Source organism: Lynx canadensis, chromosome D4 (assembly GCF_007474595.2).
Source record: "Lynx canadensis isolate LIC74 chromosome D4, mLynCan4.pri.v2, whole genome shotgun sequence".
Lineage (NCBI taxonomy): Eukaryota > Metazoa > Chordata > Mammalia > Carnivora > Felidae > Lynx > Lynx canadensis.
This window is the reverse complement of record NC_044315.2, coordinates 86,423,290-86,444,888: the sequence shown is the minus strand read 5'-3', so window position 1 is coordinate 86,444,888 and position 21,599 is coordinate 86,423,290. Positions and strand designations below refer to the sequence as shown.

At 57.5% G+C, this 21,599-nt stretch overlaps 2 protein-coding genes across 2 annotated transcripts in view; both read left to right on the top strand.

Annotated features, from left to right (window-relative positions):
• FAM102A (family with sequence similarity 102 member A) overlaps window positions 1–15,389 on the top strand; it is a 35,549-nt gene extending 20,160 nt beyond the window's left edge. The window contains exons 2-11 of the mRNA XM_030293156.1: window positions 3,268–3,388; window positions 3,651–3,680; window positions 5,646–5,762; window positions 7,722–7,768; window positions 7,896–8,050; window positions 10,088–10,192; window positions 10,276–10,471; window positions 10,924–11,045; window positions 11,152–11,221; window positions 12,620–15,389. Coding sequence (XP_030149016.1) covers window positions 3,268–3,388; window positions 3,651–3,680; window positions 5,646–5,762; window positions 7,722–7,768; window positions 7,896–8,050; window positions 10,088–10,192; window positions 10,276–10,471; window positions 10,924–11,045; window positions 11,152–11,221; window positions 12,620–12,665 — 1,009 coding nt within the window. The 3' untranslated portion in view covers window positions 12,666–15,389. The remainder of the gene's footprint in view (window positions 1–3,267; window positions 3,389–3,650; window positions 3,681–5,645; window positions 5,763–7,721; window positions 7,769–7,895; window positions 8,051–10,087; window positions 10,193–10,275; window positions 10,472–10,923; window positions 11,046–11,151; window positions 11,222–12,619) is intronic.
• Window positions 15,390–16,511: 1,122 nt separating this feature from the next.
• On the top strand, window positions 16,512–20,118 carry DPM2 (dolichyl-phosphate mannosyltransferase subunit 2, regulatory). The gene is made up of 5 exons (XM_030292858.1): window positions 16,512–16,526; window positions 17,064–17,339; window positions 17,630–17,719; window positions 18,510–18,612; window positions 19,428–20,118. The coding sequence occupies exons 1-5, from the start codon at window positions 16,512–16,514 to the stop codon at window positions 19,484–19,486; spliced, it is 543 nt and encodes a 180-aa protein (XP_030148718.1). The 3' UTR covers window positions 19,487–20,118.
• The last annotated feature ends 1,481 nt before the right edge of the window (window positions 20,119–21,599 follow it).

Here is a 21,599-nt window from a genome sequence, read left to right as displayed (position 1 = left end):
ATGACCTGAGCCCGTCAGTCAGATGCTTAACCATCTGGAACCACCCAGGCGGTTAAGGGTTTGAGCTCTTAAATTTAGGTCTTTGATTCATATTGAGTTAGTTACTGTATGTGGTGTGAGACACGAGTCCTACATCATTCACTCGCACAGGAATATCTCATTGTCCCGGCAACTTTTGTTAAAGACTGTCCTCTTCCCCTACTGGCAGGCACCCTTGCTGAAAACCAATTGACCATAAACGTGAAGGTTTATTTCTGAGCTCTTAATTCCATTCCGATGATCTATGTGTCCATCCTTAGGCCAGAACCATCTTTTCTTGATTATGGTGGCTTTGTAGAAGTTTTGCAGCCAGAGACATTGAATCCTTTGATTATGCTCTGTTCCACTTTTTCTAGATGCTTTGACTATCCTGGTTCCTTAAATTTCGAAGGCTTAGGGCCAATGTGTCAAATTTCTACAAAGAAGCCAGCTGAGATTGTGTTAAATTTTTAGATCAATTTGCTAGTATTGTCACACCAAGATTAGATCTTTTGAAACATGACTGTAGGATGTGTTTCCATTTATTTAGATCTTCTTGAATTTCTTTCAATAATGTTTGGTAGTTTTCAGAGAATATATTTTGTACTTCTTTCGTTAAATTTGATTCTATTTATTGTGTTCTTTTTGGCTTTTCTGTAAATGGAATTATTTCCTTCATTTCATTGTGGATGTTCACCAGTATATAGAAATAATGGATTTTTGTTTACTGATCTTGTATCCTGAAACCTTGCTAAACTCTTGTATTCTGATAGTTTTTAGTGGATTCTTTGTGATTTTCTACATACAAGCTCAAATTATCTGCCAATAAAGGTAATTCTAGTTCTTTCCGCCCACTACCATTTCTTTTTCTAGTTTGCTTGACCTCGTTTTTGTCCCACCACAATGTAAGCCGGTCACTGCGGTGGTCCCAGTGTGTAGGACAGGGACTGGCACATATTTGAATGAATGGGTGGAACCAGCATGGTTGCGGCAGGGGCTGCTCCCCAGCCCAGGGCCCCTGCTCCCCCTGTGGCACCCGCTTCTTGAAGGTCCCTGCCACGTCTGCTGGGGGTTGGGCACTCTTCTCCCTCCCCCTCGTCTCTAGCCCCAACCTTTTCTGTTTGTGCCAGTACTGGGGCTGCAGGGAGTCGCTGGGGCTCCCCTTCCTAACAAGGTCAGAGCACGTTGGGGACAGTCCCTCTGGACCCCCAGTGTCTTCATCACGCAAGACACGTCTCACGGACCTCCCCAGGCTGGGGCCTTTGAGGGACCTACTGATGCCTCCTGGTGCCCACAAGTCAGCGGGTGGCGTGCCTGTTTTGCCCATGAGGGTGGAGGGGTCGAGCTCTCGCTGAGTCACTCAGTGATCTGAGGGCCGTGAGCCCAGGTCTGCCTGACCCAAGTCCCGTCGTCCCTCGTCACGGCCCCGACAGGATGTAGGAGAAGCCTTGTAGAGTCCGGAGGGGGCTCCTCAGAGAGGCTTGGAGCAGGGGTTTTCATAGCCAAGGAAACCAAAGTATATTTGTTCCTCACTCATGCTGTTTCCTCTGCCTGGAACTGTCTCCCCCACTGGCTACTCCCCTCTCTTCATTCCTGCCTGAGCTTGAATGTCACCCCCCTGCAAGTCAGTCATCTACCCTGACTCACCCTTCCCTCCACCCCCTCCTGGTGACACTGAGTCATCACCGGGGTAACTGTCACTGTCGGTCTGTGAATAAAGTCCACCACAGGCTCAGTGCCTGACTCATACTTGTCAGTCAGAGACACTGGTGGGGTCTCAGGTACATCGCAGGGCACTGCTGGCCCCAGAACCCTGGTGGGTTCCACCTGCCAGGCCTTCCCCGGCTCTGGGGCCTGTGAACCAAGGTGATGGCCAAATGCTTTGACTGCAGTCAGACAGTCCTTGGTTCAAATCCTGCACTGTCAGTCACTGGGGATGTGATCTGGGGCAGTCTCTTGGGGTCCCAGTGCCCTCAGCGGTAGAAGGGGGTGGCATAGAGCCTACTGTCTGAGGTCGTGCGAGAAGCAAACACGCCCCCGTTCCGATGATGCTCTGCTTGCGCTGACCCTCCAACCTCAGGCCCCAGTCTGACAATTAACCTGTGATCCTCGGGTCCCCCGGGGTGTAGGGCGGTCACTCCCTCATCTGTCCACGTGGCTGTTCCTGTTAGATGGGATGATGAAGCAGGAGATAATGTCTCTCATGCCGTCCCTTCCCTTCCGTGGCCACCCCTTCCTGAGCACGGGCTCTGCCAGGCGGGCTGCGGGGGGCCAGGGAGCTGTGCAGGGATGCAGACTCACCAGTGCCACCCCAGGTGCTGCCGGGCAGCTGGGAGAGGCTGGGGGAGCTCCTGGCATTGCTCTGGCTCCCAGGGCACGAAGCATTTCCCTATTAAGGGTGTGTTGCGGTTTTCGGTGTGGTGATACTTCCCAGGTGCAGCAGGAGTGCGGGCCGGAAGGCCAGACCCCCAGTTAGTGTCAGGGAAGCCGAGGACCCCAAGGTGGTGTCTCAGGCCGGTATGGTGAGAGTGACGCATGCAGCCCCTGGGGCCTACTGCTCAAGGTCAAGTCCCTGTTCTGCTGTGCCTGCAGTGGGCCTCGGGCCAGCATGCTAGCCCCCTGAGCTCCGGCGTCTGTGAATGTGGGATTGGGCTAAGGGTAGTAGCCGTCCCAGACAGCTGCTGGAAGGGCGGGCATGATCGTGGGTCTCTGACCCTGGGAGCAGCCCCACTAAAGTGCCGTGAGAGCTGCCCAGCACGTGTGAAGTGTGATCCGAGTGCTAGACATGGCTATTATTACTATCGTTGTTGTTAGTGGCAAAGAAATGGTCTCCGAAGGCCAACTGTTTCCTGTTTGGGCGACACTGGGCAGCTTACCTCGCTTCTCGTCTGCTGGGGAAGACTGTTGTGAGGGTCGGCCGAACAGAATGGTCAGGGGCCAGTGGGAGGTAATGGCAGAGGAAGGAGCCACAGGACAAGGGGAGGGGGCAGTGCTGGGAGCAGGGACAAGGAGTAGCTGCCTCCAGCCTGACCTCACCCCTACCTTGTGTTTTTTCACTTTTTATCACTTACTATTTTTGTTTTTGCAACACTTACACAAGCATGTTCTTGTTAGGAAAACACAGTCACTCTCTGATACAAAGTAAAAAGCCAGAGCTCCCCTCCTCCCTCTACTCCCTAAAGGCCAGCCCTGTCCCTGATACCTGTGCTGACCTGCCTGCTTGTGCTCACCTGTCTGTCTGCCCTGCAGGGAGGAGGTGCGGGAAAACTGCGTGCGGTGGCGGAAGAGGTTCACCTTCGTGTGTAAGATGAGCGCCAACCCGGCCACCGGCCTGCTGGACCCCTGCATCTTCCGTGTGTCGGTGCGCAAGGTGAGGCTGGGCTCCGGGCTGGGGCGGGGGGCTGCAGGCCCAAGGCCAAGGCGGCGGGTGTGAGGCCGCTGGTCCAGTGGCTTTAGGCCCATCCCCTGACCTGTCCCCTTGAGAGAGCATGGAATGAGTCGCTCTGTCCCTTGGCTTGTCTTCCCCCCCAGCAGTCAGATTTGGTGTGGGGTGGGAGGCACCTGGGGAGATGCCCGAGATCACTTGGATTCCCCAGTTACACTGCTGTTTGTGTCTCTGTCTCTCTGTGCAGGAGCTGAAAGGCGGGAAGGCTTATTCCAAGGTGAGTGGGGCTGTGAAGGGATAGTGGGGTGGAACAGGCATGAGAGAAGCTCCCAGAAGAACTTCCAGTCCCTTCTCTGCCCCAAACAGGAGACACTCAGCTCTGCATGAGATGTATTGTTTTTTGGAAATGTCTTTATAGATTGTCTTTGCACTTAATATAAAGGTCCCATGTGCTTGTCACAACACAAATGGCACAGAAGTTCAGAGTGAAAAGGGAAGTTTCCACCCCCTTCCCCTGTAGGCTTCCTCCCCAGATCCCATCCTTGGATTCGTTAAGGTCTCTCCAGACCGTTTAAGGAAAATAACGTTAGGAAATACACAGAGCAGCGAATAAAACATAAGCGCGTGTGGGTCAGAGGAGTAGAGAATGAGCTCCCCGTACGTGTACCTATGTGCACGCAGACAGTGGGATCTTTAAATACACAAAAGGGACTTGTTCTAAACAGATTCGACAGCGTGGTTTCCGCTTGCTGGTACACCGTGGGCATGTTTTCACATCCTCACAAATTCCTTTTGCCATCTAACAGAGGCAGCATCCCCTTGTACGGCTGGGTGCTGGGTACTCCGCCAGCCCCCGCTGTCGCACGTCTGTGTCGTTGCCATTTGCATGGCACCCCCTGGGAAAAGTGAGAAAAGGTGGCTCCGGAAGGGTCACCTCTGGCTTTGAATAAGCCTGCTTTGCCCTCGACCCCCTTCGTGGTGGGGACTCACAGCCCACCCTCTGTGGCCCCTGGGAGGCGGTCTGGTAGCAGGGGATGGGCTCAGTCCAGAGGGGAAATGCCTTTGCCTCACCTCGCCCTGCATGGAAGGCGTGTCCCTTCCCACTGACCAGAGCTCAGGAAGCTCAGCATTCTGGGCTGTGCACTCTGCCCTGGGCAGGGTGGCTAGAACTGAGCTGTGGAAGGTGCCACCAGAGTGGAAATTTCTCCTGCCACTAATTCACATGGGCAGGGACAGCTGCCCAGAAGGAACTACTACTGGCAGACGCTTAGCAGGTGCCTGGCGCGTGTCAGACCTGCAGGCCCTTCCCCTCTGTCCTGTAGTCAAACGCCCTCGCCAGGCCTTGCTCCTGTTCTCCAGGGAAGGAAGCCGGGGCCCAGAGGGGCAGCTGGACTTGGTGCTGGGAGGGCCTGGTCTTGGGCCTGGCTCTGCGGGTTAGGCGGTGTGGGGCCCTGGGGAAGTCACTTTATCCAGAACCTTAGTTTCCTTCTCTGCCAAATGGGGGTCCCTGTGACTTGATGGCAGGGCTAGGATGTGAACCCCCTAAACCTCTAATTCTAGCATGTGTGCCCCTAAACTCTGCCGTGGAGACTTGCATGCAGCAGGTGGTCAATAAATGCCACTTGTTGCTTTGGTTGCCCCCCGAGTCCCTAATCCCAGCACCCCCTGCCTTAACTCAGTTTCCTGCCTACAGGTCTGGAGACCTGGCTTCTATCGAAGGCTTTCTTAACTCCTACACTTTGTTCTCAAACGTTCTCCCACCTCCCTCTGTGTCTCTGGTGCCTCTCTCTGCGTCCCAGAACAGCCAGGTGTTCCCACCAGCCCCCCACTCCAACCTCCATGAGGGACTCCTGCCCTCCCACCTCCCCCCCCCCCCCACGCCATACCAAGTTCCCACGGGCCTTTCCTCCCCCCTGCGTGCTGGCCTGGCGGCTCCCACAGCACAGCCTTGTTTCCCAGGGAACAATGCCTCTGTGTCACAGACAACAATGTCCTTTCATCTCAGGCGCTGCCCTAGTGCACGCTGGGATGTGGCACAAAGGGCGCTTTGTGCGGCTCAGGGATGTGAGCCCCAGACCAGCCTCTGTCCTTGGGTGCCATTATGCAACACTCAGTCTGGGCTGTGGGGCGGGCCCAGGGGATCTGCCTGCCCCCCCCCCAACCTTGACAAGTTAACCCTTGTGCTGCCCGCTGTGCGCCCACACCCCCTGCAGCTTCCCACACTCTCCTCTGTCCCTCCCAGCTGGGCTTCGCCGACTTGAACCTGGCCGAATTCGCAGGCTCAGGCTCCACAGTGCGCTGCTGCCTGCTGGAGGGATATGACACGAAGAACACCCGTCAGGACAACTCCATCCTCAAGGTACCAGGGTCCCCCACCACCTCTTCTGCCCCTTTTACTAAAGGAGCCCGGCAGACCTGCCCCCATCCTCTGAGGGGTTGTGAAAAATACGGATTCCTAGCCTAGACACTAGGAAGATGTGGTCCCAGGGTCAGGAAACCACCCTCAGAAGCCTGGCTCTGCCACTGGACTCAGTTTCCCCATCTTTAATTGGGGGGTCGGTGGGGGGGACCCCAGCAGTCTCGTTAAGGGTTTGATGAGCACTTTTGGTGAGATGCGCATCCCCAGGTGTTTGCCACCTCGCATCTCATGACACCTGACAACAGCCCCATCGGGTGTGGTGTGTGGTTTGGTCCCAGTTTTGCGTAGGAGGGGGTCAGGGCACAGAGGTCAGATCATTTGCCTGGGGTCACAGGCAGAACTGATGCTTGGCCCCCAGCTGTTTGACTCCACGGTCCAGCTCCCAACCATTGCCCCATGTGACACCAGACTGCCTGAGCTCGCAGTGGAGGGTCAGTGTGGAAGAACCTGCCATCCCTTGAGCCGGGCAGACCGAGGGATTTCCTCCGAGAGCCCAGCCACAGGCAGGTTTCCGGCGGCCGGGGCAGCTCCCTCCCTCCAGGCAGCTGGCTCTCTGGCCTCTCAGGACAGAGCTATCTGGGCATCTGCCACGGCCAGCACACCTCTCTTCCTCGTCCCCACACCCTTCCACCCGATTGAGAAAACAGTCTTGTCCTAACCACACCTCTGCGAGCTGACCCAGCGGGAACGTGTTGTGCTTAAAGCAGAGCCAGGCAGAGGTGGTGGCCTGGGGTGCTGCAGCCCCTAGGCCCTTTGCAGAGACAACCAGAAGTACCCAAAAAGGTCCAGGCTAGTTGTGATGGGAGCCGGGACCTTTCAGTCTCACCCCACTGGCCCTGTGCACCCTTAGGCAAACCAGGGGGCCTAAGGGGGGGGGGGTGCAGGTGGCTGCAAAGCCGGCTGCCTCACATCCTGTCTGCAGGGCTTTGGGCCCTTACTTCCCTTGAGTCTGTGTCTGGGTCCTGCTTCCCTCTCCTACAGCCTGGGGCCATCACCTACTTTGTGGGCACTATCACAGCCAGATGAAATAATTCATTAAAAAAAAAAAAAAAAGAAAAACAGTCTCAGGGGGTGCCTGGCTGGCTCAGTCTTAGAGCATGTGACACTTGATCTCTGGGTCATGAATTCGAGCCCCACATTGGGTGTAGAGCTTACTTAAAACAACAAAAAAGTCTCAGCCCAACGATTTCCATTTTTGTCAGTGTTGGCACTGGCTTACGAGCACCCATTTCTTACCCCATCTCCCTCTTCCTGTTGCTCTATCTCAGCCCAGACTTGGGGACCCAGCCTTGCCTTGTTTGGTCCATTGATCTCTGCCCAGGTGCATGATGTCGAACTTCTGATGGCTTCTTGCTTTCCTTTACTCAACACGCCTTCACCAGGCCCCTGCCCTCCGTGTTGGGCCCTGTGGGCACCCCATCTCCCACTCCCACCCACCATGTTGTGCCTGGTGAACCCCCTCCCTACCAGGTGGGCTTCGTGAGCCTCCCTCATGCCTGCCTGCCTGCCTGCCGTGTGGAGCTCGCATACCCTTGCCCACACTGAGGCCATGAGCAGGCCCTGAGGCTGGAGAGGGACTGTAGCCCCCTCCTCGTCACAGTGTTAAGGTCACAGTAGCTAACTTTTTCTGCTTGCCCTCACTGTGTGCCTGGCGCCAAAGCATGCCAAGCCTCATCTCCCCGAGTCCTCTCCACTGTCTCAGGAGACAGGTGTCAGGAGCGCTCCTGTCCTCCACCCACGGAAACAGGGGCTCGGTGCGGTTCGGTGGCTTCGCCGGGGCCAGCGAGGGGCAGAGACGGGATCAGAGGCCAGCCCATCTGAAGCCAGAGCAGGTGGACCGCAGGGAGGCCCCTGGGCCGGGGAGTGGCCGTGGTGTGGCTGATCTCTCCCTCTGTGCAGGTCACCATCGGAATGCTCCTGCTCTCCGGAGACCCCTGCTTTAAGACGTGAGCGTGGGCACAGGCTGTGGGGGGCCACACAGGGACTGTTCCCACCTCGGGGCTCTTGGGCTCCCCTGTCTTTGTCTGACCCCGAACATGGGGCACCCCAGTCACAGCCATCTTTCCTCCCCAGGCCGCCGTCCACCGCCAAGTCCATCTCCGTCCCGGGCCAGGACTCCTCCCTGCAGCTGACGCGCAAGGGCGGTGGGACCGGCAGCGGCGGCAGTGGCACCAACTCCCTGACGGGATCCCGGCCCCCCAAGGCGAGGCCCACCATCCTCAGCTCAGGTGCCACTCTCCACCTGCCCTGCTCCTCCCTGTGGCCCAAGGCTCAGTTCAGTCTCCCCAGGTCCCAAGGGGGATGCTTGCTGAGAAGACAGAGGTGTTGGGATGGCGTTTACACCGGTCCATGCTTCCAGTGGGCCGAAGTCTCAGCCCCTCCTGCATGCTGGGCGCTGTGCTGGGCCTCAGGATCACAGCAGTGTCCTGACCTCGAGGCCCCGTCTTTCAGGAGAGACAGAAGTCAGTCCGGCGGTAAATAAGTCCATGTCACCTTCAGGTGTGACAAGAGCTGTGACGGGCACTGGAAGCATCTGCCTGGGAACAATCATGGAAGCCTCCCTGAAGAGGTGGCATTTGAGCCGAATCCGAGGTGTGGGGTGCGGGGCAATGTTCCTGGCAGAGGGATGTGCCGTGAGCGCTTCTCTCCCGCTTGCTGCCTGACCAGGACTGGCCATTTTGCCTCTCCAGTCTCAGCATCCTCCCCTGACTAATGGGATCAGCCATAGTAACTACATCCTGGGTTGCTTTGGAGATTAGCCTTGCCTGGCACACAGTAGGCACTCTATATATTTCCCAGCACTGGCTTTCTATTAAATTACCGTTATTACTAATGTCATAAAAAGTGCAGATGCCTGAATCCCCAGAGGAGACAGCCTGGCCGTTAGGATAAGGAAGGGCTACGGGAGAGGAGGCTCCAGCCTCCCCTGCCACCCCGTGTCTAGTGCTGTGCATGGTGAAGCGGGGCCCCTGAGTACCAGCCTTGTACAAGGACCCGGTCCCTGGGGGTGAGCCCGGAGCTGGGAGGCAGACTAAGCCGATTAGTGAGCAGGGCAGCACCTGCCGCCCTCATGTGAACCATGAGAGCTATGAGAGAGGGTGCTGGGCCTCCAGCAGCTCAGCGGATGTTTGCTGAGTGATTCTACCCCCAGGGCGGCTGGGAGCAGAGAGGGCCCTGACCTCAAGGGCCAGCTTTCTTCCGCTCCCATTTTTTCTGTAGACTCAGTCAGGTAAGCCCTAGAACTGAAAGCCCGCCTCGGGCTGGAAACTGCTCACAAGATTAAGGGCTTCCCTGCGCCATCGCTCTCTCCAGCTTCTGGACCGGGCCACCCCAGTGTAGACGGTGCCTGTTGTACCAAGTAGAAGAGGTGCCTCTCCCAGGCAGGGCGGGGATTTGAGCCCCCACGCGCCTCTTCACTGGTTTTCTACCCATCTCCTCCTGCGACCCCCACCCCATCTGCAGAGCACCTGTTTTGAGAAGCCCCGTGGCTTTGGGTGGGGACACAGGCAGGACTGGGGTCCAGCCTGTGGCCTGGTGTGCTGTTCTCTGAGGAGGAGATGGACGAGATGAGTCCTTCCTTCCTGTGACCAGAACTGGTGGGCAGGCACTCGTGGAGCCCTGAGTGGATCCCGCCTGGGCCCCTTGTGCCTCCTGCTGGCGAGTGCCGGCAAGTTTGTTTCCGAAGTTGGGCTTATGGGTGACTTGTGACAGGACTGTCAGCCACTCCCCATTCCCCTTATTCCTTCCACTCTGGCTCTACTGACCTAGGCTCATTAAAGCCTCAGGGCCTTTGCTTCTGCTGTTCCTCTGTGTGGAAGGTTCTTTCCCTGATGCTTTATGTGGCTCGTTCCCTCCCATGCCTCCTGAAGGCCTCCCATTAAGGCCCTCTCCTCAGAGGAGCCTTCCCTGATCCCAGACTGGGTCAGAGCCCCGTACACACTGCTCCCTGTTCTGTAACACGCACCTCAGTTGTGGTTAATTGTGGGTCATTATTCAACATTCTCTTCCCACTGGCCTTGTGACACCATCTCCCGTCTACGGCCCCCGGTAGAGAACCCTGTGCAGAGGAGGTCCCCACGGATGTTTGTGGAATGGACAGACCTGGGCTCCAGCGGTGAACTGTGGCGGCGGTAGAACTCAGCTTTTCAGTCTGTTAAATGGGAAACACTCAGTGTGCCCCCCACCCCCAACCCTGACCCAGTGAGAGGACGCGTGTGAAGGGCAGGGGCCGGCACCGCTGGTAAGCCTGTCTCCCCGCCTTCCAGGGGTGCCAGAGGAGGCCGAGCAGAACCTGTCCAGCCCCGAGGAGGTGTTCCACTCCGGTCACTCCCGCAACTCCAGCTACGCCAGCCAGCAGTCCAGGATCTCTGGTGAGTGCCCGCCTGGCTCCGTGCCCCTGGCCCTCCACCTCCTTGGCCGGCCCCTGTAACGAGCCTCCCCAAATGCCCACCAGGCTACAGCACAGAACACTCGCGCTCCTCCAGCCTCTCGGACTTGACGCACCGCCGCAACACGTCGACGAGCAGCAGCGCCTCGGGCGGCCTCAGCATGACTGTGGAGGGCCCCGAGGGCGGGGAGCGGGAGCACCGGCCCCCCGAGAAGCCGCCGCGGCCGCCTTGGCCCCCGCATCTGTCTGACCGTTCATTTCGGTGAGCACAGCACTCCTGGAGAACAGACCCGTCTCAGGGGCACCCTGAACCTCTGCTTCTTTGCCTGTGACACGGGGACAGCAGGGTCCCCCACCCCAGAGGGTTGGATGGTGATGATTCAGCCAGTGGACGTACATGAAAGGCATGGCCTGGGCCTGGCATGCATGTGCCGTTGTGTGTGCCTTGGTGTACCTAGGTCCCTGGTCTACACGCCGTGCAGCCTCTCGGAGGCTACGAGGTTAGGTAACCTCTCAGAGCCTCCGGGTCGGCATCCATAAAACCAGGTCATGGCACCTGCCCTGCGGGCCGAGGTGAGGGCTGAGGGAACACAGTTGGGAATACATCCTCACGTGCACTCAGAGCAGCCTCAGTGCTGCAGGTGCTCCGGTGTCCTCCTTGTGCCTGTCACTGGCCGGACTGCTGTGACTCTGCCCTGCTTTGCTCCACCCCAGGCGGAAGAAGGACTCCGTGGAGAGTCACCCGACCTGGGTGGATGACACTCGGATCGACGCAGATGACATCGTGGAGAAGATCATGCAAAGCCAAGACTTTACGGACGGCAGCAACACTGAGGGTGAGCTGCCCGCACGGGGAGGACCGGGGGACGATGCCAGCTGTTCCGGGGGTCCCCTGGCTGCCCCTGCCCCACTCAGCCTCCATCCTCCCCTGTGTCCCCACAGACAGCAACCTCCGGCTGTTTGTGAGCCGTGATGGCTCTACCACGCTGAGTGGCATCCAGCTGGCCAACAGGTAAGGGTGACAGTTTGGGGATGGGTCACTAGGGTGGCCATGGGGAACAGGGGTGAGAGCAAGGTCTCTGCAGACACTGACCTGGCTTTGAATGCCAGTTCTTATCACCACGTTGTGACCTTGGACCAGTCACTTCTCTGAACCTCAGTTTCCTTATCCGTCAAATGGTGTGGACCATACCGTCTCCACCTAGAAACCTGGGACATGCAGGGGTTGGTTCTGACTGAGGGTTGCAAGGATAGCCTTGGACAGTGCCTAGCACAGGGCTTGGCACACAGCAGGGGCTTTATCCGTCTCTATTTTGCCCTCTGCTTTTCCCTTCCTTCTGGATCTGAGAACCCCTAAAAATGATGTTGCTGACTCATTTTATTTATTGGACAAATATTTATTGAGCACCAGCTATGCACCAAACACTGAGCTAGGTCGTGGGGATGCAACAGTGAGCAGCACAGATCTGTGCCTGCCTAATGTTTACATATGAGGGGGTGGTAGGACCAAACTTGGGCTTCAGGTCTGCAGTTTATAGAGGGCCTTCTTGTGATCATTTATTTATTTGTAGCATGTTTACTGGCTCACTGAATGAATGAGCAGAGGAGCTTCCCATGTGCAGGGTCGTCCTGAGGCCTTTCCGCCCTGTTCCTGTGGGCCGGATGGGAAAGTGCACATCTAACATCTAGGTGCCTGGCTGAGCTGCCCAGGCACCCGGCACCTTCCCTCTGGTGCTGCTATGCTGACACCTGCTGGCTGAGGCTTGAAATTGCAGCTGCCTTTCCTGGTGGCTTCCTGGGCTGTCCCGGGTAAGGTGGGCGAGAGGAAAACAGGATGCCTCCTTGGAGGTTTGTAAACACCACCCCCTAACCCCCTATGACAGTGAGGATACGGGGGATGGGAGAAAACAATTTAATCAGGAGCAAGGTCTCAGCAGAGCTGCACCCCAAGCCCTGAATGTCCACGACCCTGTGGCTGGGTGGGCCTGGCTTCCGTGGGGGGGAAAAAAAGAGCCAACCAGGCTCCCTGACCTTCTGCTGTCTTCTTGGTAAGCCTCATGATCCCTCTGCTCCTCAGTGCCTTCATCTGTCAAGTGGGGTGGAGTGAAGTCTTTCCCTGCCAGGGCTGCTATGAGGATGGGTGCAGCACACCCCTGAGTGTAAGCCACGTGCTCAGGAAGGGCTCAGGCGCGGCCCGTAGCAGCTCTGAGATCCCACAGACTCCGATACTTACCATCTGTGTTGCCCTAGGCAGGTGACTCAACTTCCCTGAGCTTCGGTTTACCCCTCTGTGAAACAGGGCCAGTTAGTTACAGTGCCAACTCGTGGGGTGCTTACAAGGGCCTGCCCCGGAAGAGCGTCTAGGAGGATAAGCTGACCTGTTTCTCCCCTCCCCTCCCCTCCCCTGCAGGGTCTCCTCTGGGGTCTATGAGCCTGTCGTAATTGAAAGCCATTGAGGAGCGGGCGTCCAGCCTGGGGAAGGGCCCTGCCTTCGCGGGCATCCAGGCCCGCAGCATTCCACGAGGGACCTTCCGCTTCGGATCACCTTCCGCGCCACATCTCATCTGTGCCTCCTCCGTGCACTCCAGCCCCGCTCCTGCCCCAAAGCATCATTCCACTGTCCTCCCATCCATGCCGGGACCCTCCTGGCCTGCCAGGCCCCGGGCACCACTGTGAATATTCTCCTCTGAACCACTAGGGGGGCAGGCCATGCAGGCCCACGAAGCAGGTGGACAAGACCAAGATGGCCGGGACTGCCCCGCTGGAGACCAATTGGGCCCCTCAGTGGGGACATGCAGCGGCATCTCCGCGCAGGGATGCCTGTGGCTGAAGGGCCTCTTGCCCCTTGTCCCTGCCCACCCCAGGAGCATTGGCTCAGCCGTGCCCTGGCAGGGCCTTGCTCCACCACCCCCTTGCCCTTGGGAGGGCCGGTCCACCCCCAGAATCCCGCCACCATGGCTCCCTGACTGCTTAGTGCTTCAGCTGTCCCTTCCCTGTGTCCTGGGGGACCCGCTGGCGGCCTTCTCCTGGGAACCAAGACCACCCACGCTCCACATTGAAACCCCCTCCCCCAACGAATGTTCTCCTGCTGCCCCGGCAGCCTGCACTTTGCACATGCTCGTCTCCAGCACAGCCCCCCTGGCCCTTGCCTGCCTTTCCCTTGAGCCCTTCGCAAGGATTCCCTGGCACTGCCTGCTGTGCAGCCAGCGCCTGCCTCTAGCGGTCCGGCTGGAACGTGGCACCGCCTCTCCCCCTGTTTAGCTCCAGCTCAGGCCTGAGCCCATGTCGAGAAAGGTCTGAGCATCGATGGTGGCTCACCTCTGCTCGGGGCTGGATCCTGAGCAGCTGGTTTCCTGTAGGAAGCCAGGGAAGGTGCCTCCCAAACCCTTAGAGGTTGAGAGTCTGGCTGGGCTGGGCTTGGCAAGCAAAGCCCCCTCTCCCTCCCCGCAGGGTCAGCTAGCCCAGGCTGGGGCCGATGCTGAGAGGCAGGTGGGCTGTGACCGGACTGGCCCGGAGCTGGCTTCCTGGCCAGAAAAGCCTCAGCCCTCCTCTGGAAGCATCCCTCTCTGGGCGAAGGCGAGGTGGGGAGCAGTCTGGCCCTGCCCCCACCCCTCGCTAAAGCCTCTGCTGTCTGCACCCCACCCCTCCCGTCTTCCTTACTTGCTTGAAAATGGGTTCTGACTGCCAGCCAGTCCCTGGACAGACTTCCCTGCCACCCTGAAATTTCACTTATTTTGTGTGAACCCAGCAGGCTGGTGTTTACGTACTCCTATACCTTTTTTCTTTTTAACATTTCATTTCCTCTTTTCTTTTTCTTTCTTTCTCTTTCCTTTTTTTTTTTTTTTTTTTTTTTTTTTGAGTTCACAGTTTGGTATTTTCTCCTCCCCCCGGTGAGGGGAGGTGGTTCTGTTCTCTGCCCTACCTGCTGGCTGGGTCCCAGCAGGACTAGGGATCTAGATGGGGGGAGGGGGGGCAGGATACTGGTTCTCTCCCTGGTGGGGTGCAGGTGCCGGTGGGGTGTCCTCCCCAGGCTGGGAGGGCTCCTTGCTCTTATGCTCCAGCTGGCAAGAATTGGAGCCTTTGTCTTGGAACCTCCTGGCCTTGGGAGGAGAGCATTTCTAGGATTCGTTGTCATTGTTTTTAATCCCCTAACTCTTAGAAACTGAATGTGAGGAGGCTCTTGCTAAGACAGGACAGAGTACTTGCTGTGGCTGGAGAGGGCTCTGGTTAGCCCTGCGGGTCCCTTCCTGCCTGCAGGCACCTGGCGCTTTACAAGGAAGCTGGCTGTGCAGTCTCCAGGTGAAGTGACCCCCAGAAAACGGGAGAGCCCTCTCCTTCCCTTCTGTGTCTGCGTGACCTCTGCCCAATGGGGAAGCGCATTCAGGGTGTATTTGGGGTCTGGCTCAAAGTTCCGGGCTTCAGGCATAAAACAGCCAGTTCTGGTGCTGTTGGGACTCCCCCAAACCCCAGCCCCACCCAAGTCAAGGTCTGGGATTGACAGACACCCCAGAAGCAGACAGAGCCTGCCACATTCTTCCATGCCAGTCTCTGGGCCAGGGTAATTGGACTGAGAATTCGGCCACATCCAAATTAACACTAGCTGGAGCCAGAGGCCTGGAGCCCTTTCTTCAATCTCTGGTCTTGTCAAGCTCGGTGAATTCCCACCAGGCACCCACAGCTCCTGGACGTAAAATGCTATATATAGAGAAAGACTATATTAAAGATATTTTTGGAAAGGAATCAGTCTATGCAATGCCAGTTTGGAATCTTCTTGAAAGACAGTTTAACGTTTTTACTAGGAGATTTAAAGAAAATAAAAGTCTACAATATTTTTAGGTTACTTTTTTTGTGGTCACCCCAAACTGACCACATGGTGTGGTCTGCTGGGATGGAGATCTTCTGTGTTCTCCTCTCTCTCAGAGGGTTGAGCTGGGAAATGGGGGGGTGGGAGGGGGTATCTTTTTTTTTCTTTTGGTCTTTTTTTTTTTTTTTTTTTTTAATCCCCTCCTTTCTAACAGAATGTTGCCGCCACCACCGCCCCTTATTCAGAAGGCTGTGTTTGTATCTCTGTCTCCCGGCTTCTGTTGTAGAAAATCACATTGTAAGGGGAAATCAGCCTAGTGTCAGTGTCTTGGTTGGGGGAAAAAAATTAAATGTCGCAATTTTTGTTTGTTATGGCATGTTGGGTTTTGTTTGTTTCACCACGTGGTCAGCATCAGAAGAAAGCCAGATGTGCAGGTGGACATCCGGGAATGGGGGAAGGTGTAGGTGGCCTGGGTTCTCCCTGTCCTGGCTGCCATCAAAATTATTACCACCTTTATTACTCCAGATTCCTGGGGAGGAAACTGAGGCCCAGGAAGGCAGTTTCTTGCCAGTCTCACACCTACTAAGTGGCAGCTCTGATCTCAGGGCACAAGTTCTAACCACTGGACTTCCCCAGCAGTCAGCCTGAGGGACAGATAACTGTCTGTGCCTCAGTTTCCTCAGCTGTAAATGGGCTGGCGGATGAAAATGGGTGTACAGCCTGACACGGAGGTACTGAGTTTGTTCCCAACTCCTCTCGAGCCCCAGGCCACAACTGTCTCCAGGCCCAGGCCCCTCACTTCCTGTCCCCCACACTCAAGTTACACAGGAGCCAGCAGCTTGGCCAAGCTCTGAGAAGGGCAAGGCACCCTGGCCTTTAATTAGCTCAGAAGTGGCAGGAAGCCTCCGCGGCCGTGGACAGGCCAGAAGGGACCAGACCACCAGGCCTCCTCCCCGCTGCATCATGACCTCGTCTGCACCCCTTCTCTGGGCTGACACCCACTCATGGCCCCTTTAAACCCTGGAGGCTGATTTTGAGTCTCTTCTTCTGTTCTGCACGGCACACCTGGGGAGGGAAGAGTCGGCCCCTGGCTGAGGCCAAGGTCTGTCCTGAGATGGAGAGGGAAGTCCCTGGGCTGTAGGCCAAGAAGAGTTGCTCCTATCATCTTCGAAGAGTGCAGCCCCCACAGGGACCGGCTCAGGTGACCCAAGGAGTCACGCCGCCAGCAGGAGCAAATCACGCCAGGTTCAGACACATCTCTGCAAGTCTGTCTGCCCATCCTCCCGCCCCTCGTTCTGGGCACTAGGGATACAGCAGTGACCACAGACCCCATCCCCAGGGAGCCCACAGGCCAGTTCAACAAGTACATGAGCGAACGAAAACTCAGTGACAAGCGTTAGCTCGGAGACACACAGGGGGGCTGTGGAGCACAGGGGAGGGAACCCTGCCCGGCTGTCAAGGGGCTTCCCTAGGACGTGTGGCATCCCACTGAGACCTGATGGGTGAGGAGCAGGTAGCCAGCCCCTCGAGCTGTGGCAAGACAGTGTTCCAGACTGGGGAAGGACCTGCGTGGGGGCTCAGTCCAAGACCTGTCTGTGCTGCTGCCCGGGCTGCAGGGACACGCAGAGCCCAACAGGCAAATGGTGAGGAAACGGAGGATCACCCTGACCTCATCCCCGCAGTGAAGAGAAGACACCAGAAAGGGTCTCCTGGGAAGCCAGGCGACCGGAAGGGGGCACTCCCCTCACAGCCAGTGAGAATCCTCCTCATCCCTGGGGACGCGGGCTTACCCACCCTCCCTCCTCCTCCCACCCCAGGTGGGGGCAATGAACACCCTCTGCACCCCTGTCGACAATTAGGGCCTCGGGACTAGGAAATGGGTGCCGGTCTCGGCCTCACCACTGATTCGAGTTGTGATCTGCAAGTCTTCTGAGCCTCATTTTCCCCATCTGCAAAATGGGACTTCTGACCTCCCACGCCATGCCCGCTCTGGGTTTGGGGTCCTGGGATATTTAGAGATGGAGTTTTTCTTCTGGGGCGTGTTCGACAGGACGGATGGCATGAGTGCCAGCCAGTCTGGATCCTCCCACTCGTTTCCATTCACTGGAAAGCGTCTGGGAACAGCGTGTCCCATAATGCCCTCGGAAACTACATTTCCCGACATGCGAAGGGGGGGGAGGGGCGGCACCCTCCTGTCTTGGGATACGTAGTCCCGGGCCCACTTAAAGACTACGACTCCCAGCGTGCCCCGCGGCCCAAGGCCAGAAAGGCCCGGACCCGAATCGCGCTGTGGCTTTGGCTCCGGGGAGGGATCGCCGGGGAGATGGTGAGCACCGGACCGAGTGCGGGGGGCGGGAGGCGGCTGGGAGTGGGGTCTGGCGCGGAGCGGGGGCTTGGGCACTCGGAGCCGGGATGGCTCGCTCTCCCGCCGGCCCAGTGAAGGAGTGAAAATCCCGCGGCCCGGCATTCGCCCAGCCCGCAAAGTGATACTCGTCAGACCTGTCTGCGGCTGTTGAGTGAATGGGAAGCTTAGCGTAAGCAGGCTGCGACGCCACCCCGCCAGTAGTGCACCTGAAGGGGGAGTTACTTCGTCAGCTGAGCCCTCCTTTCCTCCAGGCCACAGGGACAGACCAGGTGGTGGGACTCGGCCTCGTCGCCATTAGCCTGATCATCTTCACCTACTACACCGCCTGGGTGATTCTCTTGGTATGTGTGCTGCCCCCGCCCTTCGTCTTACCTTCCACCCCCGGATCTTGAAGCCGACCCCTAGCACCCATTTAAGCTGCTGTGTGCCGGGCACGGTGCTAGGCGCTTTACCTGCTTCGTCTCGTGAAATCTCCAGAACAGCGCTATGAGGACGATGCTAGAGGTGTCCCAGTGTATAGTTGAGGGAGCTAAGGCTCGGCGAGAACCGCTACCCTTAAGGCCCTTAACCACTACACTGTACGGCCCTGTTACTGATTTGCTTTTGCCTTTGATTGGAGTTCTAGTCCCTCCGGTTATCTTGCTCGCCCCTGGGCATGATGAATGCCAGCGGATTTAGTGAGGGCCTTTAGGTTTTTGTTTTTGTTTCTTTTTCTTGTTGGAAAATTGGCTGGTTACTGCTTAAGAAGCGCAGTGTGGTTGGAAGGCAAAATCTTGCAGAACTTTGGAGGGAAATGTTAGTAAAGAAAACCTGGAGCCCACTTGAGAACTCCTCACGTGCCTTTGCCCGGTGTTGGGCTGTGAGTGGCTTAGGGCAAGTCCCTCCTCTTCTGTTCATTGCCGGCACCAACTTAGGGCAGGCACCAGGCAAGTGCCGACGGAACAACTGTTCAGTAAGTGAATGAAGGAAACAAACCCGAACTCCCCAAATACCATCATCTTAAAGCAAAGCAGGTTCTATACCAGTGCACCGACTGGGGTCAGCCCCGGAGATGGAGGGGGTGGTGGTATTTGGGCTTGAAGGCCTGGGCAAGACAAGGAATGCTCACCAGAGCTCTGCCCTCGATACCAGCCGTTCATTGACAGCCAACATGTCGTCCACAAGTACTTCCTGCCCCGGGCCTACGCTGTCGCCATCCCACTGGCCGCTGGCCTCCTTCTGCTCCTGTTTGTGGGTAAGTTATCACTCCCTCAACGCTGAGCAGGGCGTCTGCTGGGAGCTCCCACAACCCTCTCCCATCCCTGAACATGCTTCCCCATTTTGCCAGTTGCTGTCCACCTGCTTGAGGCTCCTTGCTGCGCCCCCCTCCCCCAGTTATCCCCTGGGATTTTCCTGTTCATCCTTCAAGACTGTCTAGTCAGTAGCCCCTCTGGCCTTCCCTATGCCTCAGGCTCATTGGTCTCAAATGGGATGGCCCCAGTGGGGTGTCTCCCTTTCCCACCCCCGCTCCCTCCACCACCACCATCATCACTCCGTGCACACCTCGATCGCCTCTTACCCCCTCGTCACCCACTGGCTCATGATTCCTGCCCCTCTCTGTGTCCCCCGGGGTTTAGTGTGTGTCTTCAACATCATTATTATGTCCTCAGCTCCTGGAACAGGCTGTGGCCCTGAGCTGGTGCTCAAGAAAGCAGTTTGCATGAGTCACCTGGATGACTGGATGGTGGGGTGGGAGGTGGATGTGGGTTAGGCAGGTGGGTGGGCGGACAGGTGGTTGATTGGGTGAGTAGACGGATCATTGGGTGGGTTTGTTCCCTGCAGAATCAAAAACACTAAACGTGGCAAATTGCCCGGGGTAGGTGCTCTGGTGGTGTTTGTTGAACACATGTGGGTAGACGTGTGGCTTGCTGAAGGACCAGGGAGGTGATTCTGGCCTGGCGGGTGCTTGGCCCCGCGTGCGGGTCACTTCCACCATGCTGGGCCCTGCTCTGGCCTCCCAGCAGCCCCGAGCCCAGATCTCACGCGGCCTTTCTGGTCTGTGTATTCCAGGAGTGTTCATCACCTACGTGATGCTGAAGAACCAGAAAGTGACCAAAAAGGCTCAGTGAAGGCCCAGTGGGGCTGAGGCTGCCGGCCCTTCCTCTGCCTCCCCTCCAAAGGTGGGGGCACATAGGACGCATCCAGGCACCGCGGCCCCCCCCTCAAGCCTGGCTGCCCTGAACACATCCCGGTGGGATGGAGCTGTTTAGGACTGACCACACAGGCCTGCTCCTCCCCTGCTCAACCTTCCGGAAGCCAGGAGGGAGGATTGCTTGGAAGCCTCCCTCTCACCCCTTTCTGGCTCAGGGCCTGAAAGATGCTGGTTGTCCCCACCTCACCTTCGGGCTCCCCGTCACCTTTTCCTCAGGGTCCCACCCTCTTGATTCACTGTCTCTCTTGTCACCTGCTGATGTTGGACTTGGCAGGTTCTGAGGCATCATGTGACCTTTCCCCACACGTCCTGCTCCTCATCAGAGGCAGCTTTCCCAGGTCTGACACAGCCCCAGGCCCCATAAGGACTTCTGGACCTGGAAAGCCTAAGGGGAGGACTGACAGGCCCTAGGGTTACCACCAGGCCTCGGGGCACATTAGGGTGGCCACAGGGGGCCCCCAGACCAACTGCTCCTCACAGAGGCCCAGTCCCCCAGCCCTAGCGCTAGCCTACTGGGGAGAGCTGAACAATAAACACTGATGATGTGTCTGTCTCTGTGCTATCCCTGACCAGGGAAGCCGGGCTGCTCAGGAACTGGAGAGGGGCTGGTCTCGGGTCGGGAGACCCTGGTTTGTGCAATGAGGGTGCCTCAGGCGCCTCCCAGACTGTCCCTGTGCTGGACACAGGATCAAGTGGGGACTGAAACATGTGGATCCAGACAGGTGCAGCCCACAGATGGGAGCTCGGTGGAGGCATGGCAATGTGCCAGATGCCAACCACATCAGCCTGTACTGAGCCTCCCCTGTGCCAGCCCAGCTAGCGCGCACTAGTATTTTAGGGACCCTCAGGCCAGTCCCCTAAAAGGCCGAGTCCATTGTCCATCTCTTATACCCAGCAGCCCAACCTAGCATGGCTCTGGGCAGTGAGAGCTGGAGGAACCAGAGCAGGGCTGGCTGTGGTCAGGTTGACTGATCTGGCGCAGGCCCAGCCCTGTCTCCTGGTAATCAACCCCGCCCCCCGCGCAGCCAAGGCTCCCGTCCACAGTTCCTAGTTTAAGGCTCTGTCACACCTTGGATGTTCACTCTAGTCAGCAGAGGCGGCTCCCTCATCTGAGAACAGAGGCCGACTGTGGGCACACCTCCCCTTCCCTCCCCTGGCCCATCTTCCCCCTGTCCTCCAGTCCAGGCAGAGCTACGACCTGGGCTTCGGGTTCTGTCCTCTCCCCCTGCTCTGACAGGAGTATCGTGTCTCTGATGGTCCCCCTCTCATTGGAACAGCCACTGCCTCTCACTGGGGTCCTCCCTCGGTTTCATGAGCATCCCCAGGCCTCCATATAAAGGACTGTCCATCAACCGAGTAATTTCCTCCAGGTCTCTCCCCTTCGTAGCCAAATTCCGAAAAGGGGGTCCACATCTGCTGCCTGGATTTCCTCCCCTTCACTGTGCTCGGCATCCTTCCTGGAGGGCTAGGTCCACTCCAACCACCAGTGACCCCATGTTAGTCTGTGACATCCCCCTGGACGCACCCTCAGATGCTCTCAGTGTCTGTGATGACCCATTCTCATACTCCTGCCTCATGCTCCACTTCTGCCATGAGACAACATTGGGCCCTTTGGGACTTGGTCGCGAGCCTTCTCCCCACATATCCTGGGTGGCCTCGTCCTCATCCAGGCTCGCCTCCCAAGCCCCGGTGTATTGCATATGCACCAGCTAACTGCCACCGGATGTCGTAGTGGCACCTCAGATGAAGCCTGTCATGATCTGAGCTCTCAGACGCCCCCTCAGCAATCTGGACCTCCCCTCGTGCCTCGCCCCCTTCCGTGACTGGCATCATCCTGTGACCCTAACCCCAGCCAGAAGCCTGGCAGACATCACTGCCCTTCCTTCTCCAAGCCCCCATCCACATGACCTCAAATCTTGGCAATTCTGCCCTTCTCTCCCTCCCCCACCCCAGTCACCTTCCTGATGCAAAGCCACCATCCTCTCCCCTAAGTCACCAAAAGATTCCTCACCCGCTCCCCCCACCCCCCC

Bases quoted from the DNA above. Each gene is read 5' to 3' on its own strand.
- DPM2 (XM_030292858.1), top strand. The intron at 17,720-18,509 runs GTATGTGTGCTG...CCTCGATACCAG, and splicing joins CCGCCTGGGTGATTCTCTTG to CCGTTCATTGACAGCCAACA. The intron at 18,613-19,427 runs GTAAGTTATCAC...TGTGTATTCCAG, and splicing joins CCTTCTGCTCCTGTTTGTGG to GAGTGTTCATCACCTACGTG.